This window comes from Streptopelia decaocto, assembly GCF_964273445.1.
Source record: "Streptopelia decaocto genome assembly, chromosome: 20".
NCBI classification, from domain to species: Eukaryota; Metazoa; Chordata; class Aves; order Columbiformes; family Columbidae; genus Streptopelia; species Streptopelia decaocto.
The window spans coordinates 5,931,506-5,943,807 of NC_138675.1; the positions used below are offsets into that span (position 1 = coordinate 5,931,506).

A 12,302-nucleotide genomic window follows, 5' to 3' on the forward strand; every position below is an offset into this window, starting at 1 on the left:
AGAAAAGGAAAAGGGACTCCAGCTGAGGGGCTGGAGCCAAAACCAGATGCATGGGCAGCAGGACAGCCATTGGAAGGGAAACTTGGTTTGGTTTGTTGGGCTTTTGTTTGGTTGTTTTTTGTTTTGGTGGGTTTTTCTTTTGGTGTTTTTTCTTGTTGTTGTTGTTCTGGTGAAAGTCTCGTACATACAGGGCGATGGGGGGGCTGAAGGTGGCTCCGAAGGCTGAACCTGGGGTCTTTGGTCTCTCTGCCAAACTCTTCTGCCCCTCCATCCAGTAAGATGTTTGTCACAGGTTTATCTTCAGGCGTGTGAGTCCGCTTTGACTCAACAGACTTGGTAACGTATTTAACACCACCCTGATGGAAGATAATCCGCGGGCACATCGCTGTTGCATGTACCAGCTGCACCAGGGAACGCTGTTTCTCGCTCCCACCTTGGCTGAGGTTCCTTCCCCCAGACTGCGTGTTTCTCGGTGACTTGTGCACCAACGTTTCTCGCGGGTGAAGCAGCGAGACACGGGTGGTTTGTAGATCCCGCGCTTGGCCCCGGGGCAGCCCAGGGCAAGGGACGCACGCCGCGGCGCGCTAGGACCTGGGAACGCTCCGCCGCCTCCTCCCAGAAGATTAGCCAATATTCCCAGGGCAGGGCACACTCCCCAGCCTTTCTACTTTTCCTTTCCTCTATATACATGTTTTTCCTTCTTCCAGCTCATTCCAGAGCAGAGCAGCTTTGGATTTCTGAGCTTTTCTTGTACTTTTTTTTTCCCCCCGGTAGCTGGATTGCTGCCAGCGTCTTGCAAGGCCAGAGTTTTATCTATAGGGATATATTTTTCAAACCAGCCCAGCTGCACGCAGGCTGCAATTGAATCCACGCTCCTGGGGCAAGTTTAACTCTGGAGAGGAACAGCAGCAGGGGTGCTGTTTGTGCCTCTCCTCCAGCTATTCCTGTCAAGATGGATTTACGGCTTTAAAAGGAGGGGGGGAGGAAGGAAAATTGTCTGCAGGAGCCAGGGCTTACACCACAGCCCAGCAAAACACGTAAAGAAGCGGTCGGATCTCGAGGCATGAGCGGCGTTAAAGTGGCACCCTGGGATCCGGTAGATCCTCGCACGTAATATGACTGATCTGAAGTCTTCCATCTGCCTTCACAGAGCCGAGCTTTTGGATTTAAGGTAGTTTACCCAGGACCAGGCTTTGCTATGTTGGCCAAGGCAGTGATTTCTCTGGGTTTGTGGCTGCAGTTTGCTGCGGGACAGAACGCACCTGAGAGAGGTGAGTGCCTGGGAAGACGAGGTGTTCCCTTACTGCTTTCCCCCATTTAATTCCTCCTGGTCCTTATTGCTTCTCGTAAAACCTTTTCAGAATAAAAGCTGAAATTATATAGCTGCTTTGGGTATATAGTTGTACTTGCATGTTACTTTGCTGGCACAAGGACAAAACAAACAAAAAAACTTTTCTAATCTTGTCATTTTAGAATGCAATTTGATCTTGTTTCCAGTAGTGGGAAGGAAACTGTTTCAGAAACTTGCAGATTTTAGTGCAATCATGTGGAAAAAGCCCTGACTCCTCACTGTTGTGTACTGAGGCACGTTGATTAAGAGAAGTAAAAAACAGGGATTGATACTATACCTCTCTTGTTATTTTCTTGCTAATCTCTGTAATTCAATCATTATATTTCCTCTTTAAGATGCTTTCTCATGGATACTGTTCAGGGAAAATGATGATGGGTCAGTCTCGCAGAGCTGACAGCAGGAAAAGGGACAGGGAGGAGGTGAATATCTTGGGTTTGGTCTCTGCGCTGTTGGAGATGTAGCCCACATCGTGCTGGCCAAGCTGATGCAGTTATTCTTGTTCTGCTTTGTGTTCACAAGTAGAAAAAGGTTGTTTTCTTTGACTGCAGAGCCACTGCTGGCTGTACCTGGTTGTCATTGCACCTGAGAAGTGTAACCCTGTGTGAAAGGAGAAGCGAAGCTCTTGTCTGTCTGTCTTTCCGGGAGGTCCCCAGACTGCTGGGGTCCCATCCTGCCCCTGGCACACAGAGCAGACTGTCTGTGGCTCAGATCCCTTACAGGGTGCTGGATCCTGTCCCTAGTGACACAGGCGGTTTCAGGAATGCTCCCGCTGCCTCTGGCATTGTCACAATGTTCAACGTCCACCCAGACAGCGGCTATTCCTATTGTCATGCGTTTCTGCTGCCGTGGGAGCATATGTGGCAGATCCCCAGTCCGGGCTAACAAACAATGCTCAGACCTTTGGAGAACGTGCAAAAGCAAGCTGTGGCTTTGCAGAGGGCTCGTGCCTTGCTCCAGGGGCAGAGGTGTGTGTGTTGTGGTGTTGACATGCTGGCTTGGAGGAAATGAACCTGCTGGTGGGCAAAGTGCCCGTTCCCCAGCAGCTTTGATGTGGGGCCTCCCTAAAGCAACCGTGAGCGACCGGCCGGGCTGGCAGAGCTCCTGGCCACGGGCTGGCACGTGTCCGGAGGGGCTGTGGTGGTGTGACATGGTCACACAACGAGAGGAGCTGTTTGAGAGGTAGGATATGGGCTGGTCGCTCTGTTTTCTATGGACTTGACTGGGTGTGAATGGTTGTGGTTTATTCTCAGCTGCAGTGGGCAAAGCGAGGAAGCTCCTGGGTGGCCACTGGTGTTTCTACGTGATCAGGATGATTCATTTTTTCAGGGCAATGGTTATTGGCTTAGTGCACCAAGGCACAAAGTTGAAGCAGAGCATTGCATGGGCAGTTCCACCATTGCCCTCTTTGGGTCCAGATTAAGATCTCTGCATCAGTGCAAAGCACAACCCTTTGATAGTTCAAACTTCGATAAATGAATCTGAGGTTGCCATCACCTGGTTACTCTGGACTAGCTGCAGAAAATGATGGGGCTGTTGCTGTCCCTGCGAGTGGAGGGTCCTGCACCTACTGATCTCAATCACAGCTCCATACCTAGCATAATTTCGGGACTCCTGAGGCTCTAAGTAAACCAGCAGAGATCCTGAAACCCCTGAAAAGATCACAGGAGATGGCAACTCAGCTTCTTTCCTGCCAGAGGAATTTCTCCGAAGTGCCGTTTCTCAGCCTCCAGCCTGTAATCTGTGGCGTGGACGAGCTGGGACATGCATCAGCAGTTTGTGCATTTAGTCACATGAGTCTATTTTGCTTGGTGGGGCTCAGCTCCTTGAACAAGCAGGTGATCTAACCATCTCCCAGGGCACAGGCTGCTCTTAGACGTGGTTTGTGGTGTAAAACACCTCCTGGCTGTAAAACGTTTTTCTCCTGCCTCTCAGCAAGGTCCCAAGGGGCCCCAGGGAAGCACCGACCGTGTCCTCCAGCCTCCCAACCAGGCTCTGCTCAGAGCAGGACATTTAATTGCATGGCCAAACAACAAGAAAGGAAGACAAACATGGAATTTACAACATAAACCAAGACAAGACATGATCTCTTGGGCTGTTAATTCCTTTCTGCCTTACAAGTTCCAAGCCCTGTGTAAATCAGGCTGGTGTTCGGGTCCCAGCTGAGAGCGTGGGGAGCTCTGGAAGCGGATGTGTCCTGTCAGCATCTCGGTGCAAGACAAGGAATTCTGACCAGCTGCTTTTCTCCTGGAAAAGCCAAGTGTTTAAATAGGCAGCACTGTGATTCCAGGGTGACATTTTTCTCCCACATCGTTCCCTTCCAAATGATCTGTGTATCAGCCAGAGGGTGACAACAGGACACTGCCGTGTGTTCTCTGTTGTCCCCTAGGTTTAAGCAGAGCACAGGGGCAGCAGTGGTATGAGGTCTGTAGTGTTATTCCTCAGCTCTTCAGAAGCAGAAGCCTCACAGCTGAGAGGGCAGGGAGGTGCGAAGGGACAGGGAGGTGCGAAGGGACAGGGAGGTGCGAATGGACAAGGACAGGGAGGTGCGAATGGACAAGGAGGTGTGAATGGACAGGGAGGTGTGAATGGACAGGGAGGTGCGAATGGGTGCCCCTTCTCCCAGAACATCATCGAAAATGAGAAATCTCCACTTGGCATCTTGCCAAGCAGCCGACCTTCTTTTGCTGTAAAGCAAAGGAAACTGCTTGAAAAGAGCAGCCGCTTGCGTAACGCGGGGATTTACTGGTAACGAAAGAATCTCCGCAGCCCCACCTCTGGCACAGTTGGCATGTTTGTGTTGGACCAGGCACAAAGAGCAGGAAGAAAGATGAGCGAATTCTAAATCTAAACCTGAAGGGAAGGACGATGGAGTGTCCAGTTGCTTTATAATCACTGCCACACTCTTGGTGTAGTGGGATCCTTTGTCTAGACTTTTTTTTAATGGTTCCTTTCTGCTGCCAAAATCTAAGTGGGAGGAATTTGTTTCTCTCTTACGCAGGGCTGAGTGTTAAGTAGAGGTAACTGATGGTATTTGCTTGTATGAAGGATTAGCCTTCTGCTCCACCCACAGACAATCTCTTTAGCTCCAAAATGTCTACCTGCCCACCAGTGGAACTGTTGCTTTTGTTAACCAATTGTGAACCAAAGCTTTCTACCATCCACACAGAACATCGTGGTGTGGAGCTGTAGCTCTTCCTAAAGAGCCTCCTAACCAACACAGCTATTTCCAGCACCGTGTGATGGCTCAAACCAGGGTTTAAAGGATGTTAACATTATGCTCAGCTCTCTTGGTGCAGTGTTTTTTCGCTGGGACGGCATTAGCCCAGAGCAGCAGTTCTGGGTGGCAGAAGCTGCTCCCTGGCACAGGGCACGACTGACATGCTGGCTCAGGAATGTTCCCATTGGAACATCTCCACGCCCAGCTTGGAGCAGAAAGTGCTCAGGATCAGCCTGGTGTTGGGTCACAAGAGGTGTTGGTACAAGCCGATGTAGCTCAGAGACGTATTTTCTGCAGCGGTGAGAGCAGGATCCAGGAGCTGCGGGTTGTACTTCTGGCTCCACCCTGAGCTCCTGCCTCTTCCACCACCCTGGCCTTTCAGTTTATGTGTAATGAGTTAATAACATGTGCCTGGAAAGACTGTCATGTTTCTTAGGCTCTTTCCAGCTCCACCGCAGTGCTTTAGCCTCTTTCCTTCCAGTGACCCTCCCGGGCAGGGCTTAGATCAGACATCCCAAAGTGAGACTGAACCCAGAGAAAGCAGCAGGACTCAAATAGTCCAACACAGGTCACAATCCTGCTGTTCAGCTGGGTCTTTACCCAGCAAAATCCTCACCGAATTCTGAGATTCGGCACAAGATAACCGAGCTGGGTTCACACCATTTCACCAACACATCTCCCTCTCTCTTCCTCTGTAGGTCCCCAGCCATCTGTTTCCAATTCCGAGGGGGACCTCCTCTTCTTGCTGGACAGCTCTGGCAGCGTCTCCTACTATGAGTTTTCCAAGGTCAAGGAATTCATATGGGACCTTTTGCGGCCTTTCACCTTTGGCCCCAAGGATGTCCAGACCAGCATCATCCACATCAGCACGACACCCACCATGGAGTTCCCCTTTGACCGGTACCTGTCCAGCGGGACTGTGCAACAAGCCATCCGGGACACTCGGCAGCTCATGGGTGACACTAACACAGGCCAAGCGCTCTCCTATGCCAAGGAGAAGTTCTTCAGTGATGGAGCTGGTGCCCGGCCAGATGTTCCCAAGGTGCTGGTTTGGGTGACAGATGGTTTCTCCAGTGATGACATCTCGGAACCCATGCAGCTCCTGAAGGACATGGGAGTGACAGTCTTCATTGTCAGCACTGGCCGTGGGAATTACTTGGAGCTCTCTGCTGCTGCCAGCCAACCTCCCGAGAAGCACCTGCACTTTGTGGATGTTGATGACCTGCCCATCATCACCAAGGAGCTTCGAGATGCCATCCTAGGTATGGTGGGGCTGGGCTGTGGTCACTGGGTGTTTGCAACAGGGCTGGTAGTGTGAGAATCCCATAAAACCAATGTTCCTCCTGACTCACAGCTCCTGCCCTTGCAAACTGAGATGCTTCATCCACAATGTGATAGGTCCAAGTTAAGGCTTTTAGGAGGTCTGGAACAAATATCCTTATTCCCCTTTGAAGGTTCAGTGGCTGACTGGGACAAATTCCCTTCTGCAACCTGTTAGTGAGCTGAACGTGTGTTCGTAATGAGTTGTAATGCTCCAGGGATGCTCCAACAGAATGGTCCCTGGCTGCCACTTTGTTCTTGTCCCAGGTGGGCTGAGAGCCCTCCATGAAAGAGTTCAGTCTCCACAGCAGTAGCTCACTACACCTTTATATAGGAGTTGCCGGGTTAAGAAGCATTTTCTTTGCCTTCAGAAATTTTTGGCAGGGCTTTTGGCACTGAAACCTTTCCTCTGTTCCCTGTTCCTTTGGCTTGGCCCCTGGTAGTCATGGGGCTCGGAGAAGGGTCTGGTGCTGCTTCCCACCCTCTGGCTCCTCCAAGCTCCAGCCGGGTGGAGTGTGATGGGAGCAGGGCACAGGGTGGGAAATGTTCCTCACTGCCCAGAGGAGCCAAAGAACAGCTCAGAGGAAAAAATGAGGCTGCTTTATTTGGTACAGGGAGGCTGGCAGGGACTCGGAGCAGCTTGGAGGAGGAGAGTTAAGCTTCTCCCAGCTAAACGATGAGCCTGAGAGTGCGAGGCTGCTCCTGTTCTCTTGCAGGTCTGGGCGGACTTGTGTTACCTCCGTGTAATGGGCAGCCAGTGAGAGCTACTTATGGCACTCTGAAATATTGAAGCTTGAGCTGGAGGGTACTATCATAAGGTTTCAGGAGAGATGCTGTGCAGAGCAAATGCACTTTAAGGCTCAGGGTGCTTTTAAAAGCCCTTTAAAAAAAGAAAGGCATATTTATGTCTTTGTATGTGATTTCCCTGGAGCTGGAAACAAAGTCCTGTGTGTTTCTGCCCTTCTGAAAGATCAGAGAACAGGGGAATTCTGCCCAAGATGGGCTCAGGAGACCCCACGCGTGGGAAGGGTCGAGTGGCAGAGGAAGCTGGGGCACCGCAGGGCGCCAGAAGAGGTGCTTGTGTCGGGTCTAGAATTCAAAGGTAGGACGAGCCTTGAAGAGAAGCCTCTGTGCAAGGGGAGGGAGAGGCGAGATGGCACAAGGGCGGCTCTGAATGTTGAATGTCACGAGACAAAGGGTCTCTGTGAAACCCTGCGGGGAGTGACCTCAGCTGGGATGAATGTTGCAAACGCTGGGCATCCCCACTCACCCCTTCTTCCTGGGGACAGGCAGAGCTTTTTAGCTTTGTGTTTGACTTCAAGGACTTAGTTTTGTGCTCCTGAGCCTTTCAAGTAGGGTCTGGTTCAGTGAATCGCTGTGGCTTGGCTGCACATAGGTGACTTCAGCTGTCACCCAGCGTTGCTGGAGGCTCCATCTCTTGTCCAGAATTACCCATATTTTAGATATGCCAGGTTCTGCGTATTAATGCCAGTAGTGATTTCTTGCTACTGTTCCTCTCCCAGACGTTATCCAAGCAAATCGGCTCCATGCAGTGGATATCACCTCAAGCAGCTTCCGCCTGACGTGGCCCCAACTCCTCTCCCAAGAAACCGGCTACTACACCCTGGAGTACGCCCCAGCAGGTGATCTAGCGAGGAAGAGGACAACCCAGGTGTCTGGGGCTCACACAAGCCTCACGCTAAGCAACCTCGCACCAGAAACTGCTTACGAGGTTGTACTCATCCCTGAATCCAACATCCACTACTTCCCTCCGCAGGCAACAAGAGTTACTACTCTGCCAGGTAAAATACACGCAGTTGTGATGAAGGGGGGATTCTCCACTGTGCTGACCTCACGTGTATAAAAGAACCAGGGCAGCCCTTGGTCTGCATCCCACAGCCACACGCTCTGATCACAGGAGGCAGATGGTTCTGGTTAGGACAGAACATAATGAGGAGGTGGTTGCTTTATGCTGGCAGCTCTTGCTTTAGAAAGATGCTCCAGACTGCCCAGAACAGGGAATCAGGTAGAGAAAACATTTTATGAGGGCTGAGTGGGGTTGCACTGACTCGGATCACTATCAACATCCACTTGCTGGGTCGATTTCCTTCCACCTCCTGAAAACCAGATATGCTGTAGGTCAATTATGCCGCTCTGACAGCATTCTTATGCCTTGAATTACAGACTCATCCACATCTTTTTACGTTGCTTTCAGAGGAAATAACCCCAGCTCAGGTCTTCATCTCGGAGTCTGGGCCACACAGCTTCCAGGTCAGTTGGGCTCCCACGCTGGACAGTGTGATGGGTTATCAGATCCTGTATGGGCCGCTGCCCGGGAACTCGGCGAAGCTGCTGGAGGTGGATGGTAAGAAAAACAGCACCGTGGTGGAGAATCTGGCACCCAATACAACCTATCTAGTGACGGTGACTGCCGTGTACAACTCGGGAAAGGAGAGATCCCTGTCAGCCAAAGCGTGCACCCAGGAAGGTGAGTGAGCAGCACTCTGGTGGGAAATTGTGTGGGCACGAGGAGTTTCGGCAGCGTCCCTGGTTCTTTGCACAGATCATCTCTCTCTGGGTGAAGCCAGAAAACACTCCAGTGACTGGGGAGGGATGAGAAAAGGGGAAAAGTGCAGGTTCTGATGAGCAGCACATGATATCTTGTTAGGATGTAGCAAATAGCTAAGGCATGGGGCTGAAATAAAGTCAGATACCCACACAATATGACTGATATGCCAGGGTGTGGAGTGCCAAACTGCTAGTGCAGTCACATCAGAATGGGCTTGGAGATCCCTGAATGTCCATAATGAAGAGACAAAGACTGACTTTCCCTCCTGTCTGTGAATTAGCATCAGAGAGGTGGAAACTTCGTCAGCAGAATCTTCTGCTCTGAAAGATACTGTAAAGATACTACAGGAGGCAAAATTTAGCTTTTATCAGGATCCAGCAGCGAGGAGCTTGGAGAATAATGGCAGCTGAGAGTGCAGGAGGGGGCCAGACAATGTCCAACGGTGCCAAAAGTGTTTTGTGCTGGTACCAGGACAAAGTTAAGGATTAATTAGTAGCTGGGTGGTAAGGACCACTCCATACAAACGCCCTGCAGTAACATTAATCTTCTTTCTCTAGAGGGCTCCAAAGTGAGGCACCTTCGCTTTGAAGACATGGGTCCCAACACCCTGAAAGCCTCCTGGGACGCTGCCGATGGGAAAGTCCTCGGCTACAGAGTCAGATGCCGGCGGCAAACCGGCCCTTCGTCTGTTCTCAGCGTTTCGCCGCAGGTCCACAGCGTGCTCCTCACAGACCTGCCCTCGGGCACCACCAACAAAGTGTGCGTGAAGCCCGTGTACAAGAACCAGGCGGGCAAAGGGCTGTGCCGCTTGGTGCACATGGAGCCGGGTGAGCTGGGGTGCGGGACGGAATCCCGGGGGGCTTTAGTGAAGGGGAAAACAGCCTGAACGGCACCGAGCTGCTGGAGATCCAGCACAGAGTCCTCATGGGTGGAAGGTTCTGTGCTCATCAACTAGTTTGCCAAGAGAGCTTCATCACAGCTACCAGCAAAACCTACTGTTCAAAAATGGGCTCGTTTCCCCCATTTTTAAGATAAATGCTCCTCCTAGTGGCTTTTAGTTTGAAGGCAGGAGGAAAAAGTGTACAGTGCAGGCAGCCCTGCAAGTATTTCGGGAAGACAAGGTTGGGGAGTCTGCCAAAGCTGGCATGGGCATTGGAAGCGCTGCTTGAAAGTCATTTGGACTCTTGGCTGCTTCGCTTTTCAACGTGGCAGGGACAAGCTAACTACTAAACACAGCTCCTAAGGCACAACACATCTGCTTTCCTCCTTCTGCTACTGAAAAACCACTTACTGTTGTGAAACACAAAGGGGTTATTGACAGGTTTAAGTGAAGTAAGAGCTGAAAAGCAGCTGTGCGACAGTGCAGAAGCGCAGCCTTTTTTCCTAGCAAGAGGATGGAGCGATAGTCTGGATGATAACAGGGATGAGATCCCTGATTTGAGTCAATTTGGAGAAGGGGTGGATAAAGCTGATGTTATTTTTGTGTGTGTTCTCCCCAGCTACAGATGCCCAAGGATATAACCACAGACCAAGAGCATGATGACTCTGGAGTCAACTGATTCCCACGGAGCAAGGAATCTTGCTTGGACAGAGACTCGGACAAACAGGAGGGGTCGGGGAGGGAAGCAGAAAGCTCTCATGGATCATCCCCCAGCCTGCACTGTCTGTTGAGCTGTCCTGCTTGTCCTCCTCAATGCTGTCCTCAGTTCTCCCAGAGCTTAAAGCTTTGGCTTGGCTGGATGGAACAACCGATCTGACTCATAGATCCCAAATCTGTACCTTCTTTTCTATAAATATGCCTGACAAATAACAAAAAAAAAAAAAAAAAGGGGCAAAGTGATGGATCCTTACTATTGCTTGCTTACTGCCTGTTCCCTATTTATTAAATGTTGATACAGTTTTATTTTTGCAGCTTATAAGCACGTTCCAGACTCAGCTGTTTCCTGCACTGGCCTTTAGTTCTGGGCACCTGCGCTCAGAGAAAACATTAAATGCAGCCAAATCTGTTCTTGTTGCCAACAGCCATTGACACTGACACACCTAAGGAAGAGCAGCTTTCCTCCAACTCATCCCGTGTACTCAACAGGTAGCTCAGATTAGGCATCCCAAAAGTATAGCGTCTCAGGGATGGAAGGAAAAAGCATTAGGAGAAATTTGAAAGGGAGCCTGGAAAAAAAGAAAAGGCAGTTTTAATACCTAGTGACGAAGCTATTTGGAGCAGCACAGTTCCAAAATTCAGGGCTTCCAGCTGTTAAATGTATATATTTCTCTGGTAACAAACCCCAGCATCAGTGGGGACACCTCCCCTCAGTCATGCTCACTCTATTTCAAATTTATTGCTTATTTGTTCTACATGTGGAACTATTTTTTAAAGCTGTGTTTTATGTTGGAGAGCCCCCCATGCAGTGTCGCTCCATCCTACAAACATTAGCTCTGCTTCTGGGCTTAGAATCATGGAATCGTTTTGGTTGGAAGAGACCTTTAGTTTTGAGTCCAACGGTTAATGTAACTTCTTAAAGCTTCGTCTCTGACCTTGTGTCCTGAGTGCTGAATTCATCACATCTGGGTTTATGGGGAGTTTGCCTTGGGCTGCGTCTTCTTGTGCAGGAGGAAGCGAGAGGAGGGAGGTGAGTCATTCATTAACTTGATGAGAGGATTTCACATGATTTGTGTTCTCCTTTGGAATGTACATTTGTGACTGATTAATCTTAATGGAGACTCTGTGCTGAGGGGAAGATGGAGCCTCTGGAATCTCTCATGCAATAAGATAATCTTGTTCATTCTTGCTTTAGTACACAGATTAATTTTGCACAACTCCCTGCGTAGTTTACTAATACATCAATGTGTCATGCCCCCCGTTGTAATGCATCCTTTTGAAGATGATTAAATGTATTATACAAGAGCTATTGAATTATTATTTCATTCTTGGTGTCAGTAAGGGCAAATCTGGTAAGTGAAGCTTTTGTTCTAATAAGATATATGGATTGAGAAGCTGATACTCAAGAAATATATAAGTAGAAATAAATGTTTGGTAGTGTCTCAGCTTCAGTAAGAATTGTTTTGCAAGGAGACAAAAGGTAAATGTTCCTTAACTCTTGGCAGAACCAGTAGCACTTGTAAGCATGAAAATTATAAGTTGGAGGGGTAAGTTAAACTAAACTCTCCCAGAAAACTGCAGATAAAATGTGATGAGTTATATTGAGGGATGTTATACTGAAACAGATGTTAACTGCTTTGCCGCTGTATTGCTTTTCCAAAATTAAAGTGTGTGACGCTGTGGAATCACACAGCAGAGCCCGTACTGATTTTTAGAACAAGCAATGAATCCACCAGGTCACCAACAGTTTAAAAAAAAAGGTTTGATAGAAAAATCAAGCATTCTGTGGGAACTTTTTGAGATACTTAATTGTGCATTTGGGAAGAAACATGAACATTTAAATTAAAAAAGGCACTTAAATGACTGCTGCTGGCTGGCTTCTGCATCCTGAAGGTGATCTAGACTGTATTCTACATTTTACACCATTCCAGCCTGCAGGTGACCTTTAAACATGTTTCTGATTTTTTTTTTTATAGCTATTTCCTTCATTTTTCCTCTTTTCTAGCTGCTTTCATGTTGCCTTCCACCTTACAAGCAGTGTGATTAGGAGCAGATCTGCAAGAGAAATACACCTCGGTGTCAAGCGCAGGCACAGAGATTTGTTATTCGTTTTTATTCGTTATTAGTTTTAACCTGCGCTGCCCTTAGCGACGCCCCCGCCCTCCCGTTGCTAGGCAGAAACCCCTCCGCCCCAGTTTGTCCCTCTCCGCTCCCCGTCCGCAGCTCAGCGGTCCCGCCCCCTCTCCCC

General features: G+C 49.4%; 1 protein-coding gene across 1 annotated transcript; it reads left to right on the forward strand.

Moving 5' to 3' along the window:
• Positions 1–393: 393 nt before the first annotated feature.
• Positions 394–11,359, forward strand: VWA1 (von Willebrand factor A domain containing 1). The gene is made up of 6 exons (XM_082069961.1): positions 394–1,271; positions 5,267–5,830; positions 7,412–7,690; positions 8,104–8,376; positions 9,015–9,284; positions 9,957–11,359. The coding sequence occupies exons 1-6, from the start codon at positions 1,199–1,201 to the stop codon at positions 9,995–9,997; spliced, it is 1,500 nt and encodes a 499-aa protein (XP_081926087.1). The 5' UTR covers positions 394–1,198; the 3' UTR covers positions 9,998–11,359.
• Positions 11,360–12,302: the final 943 nt, after the last annotated feature.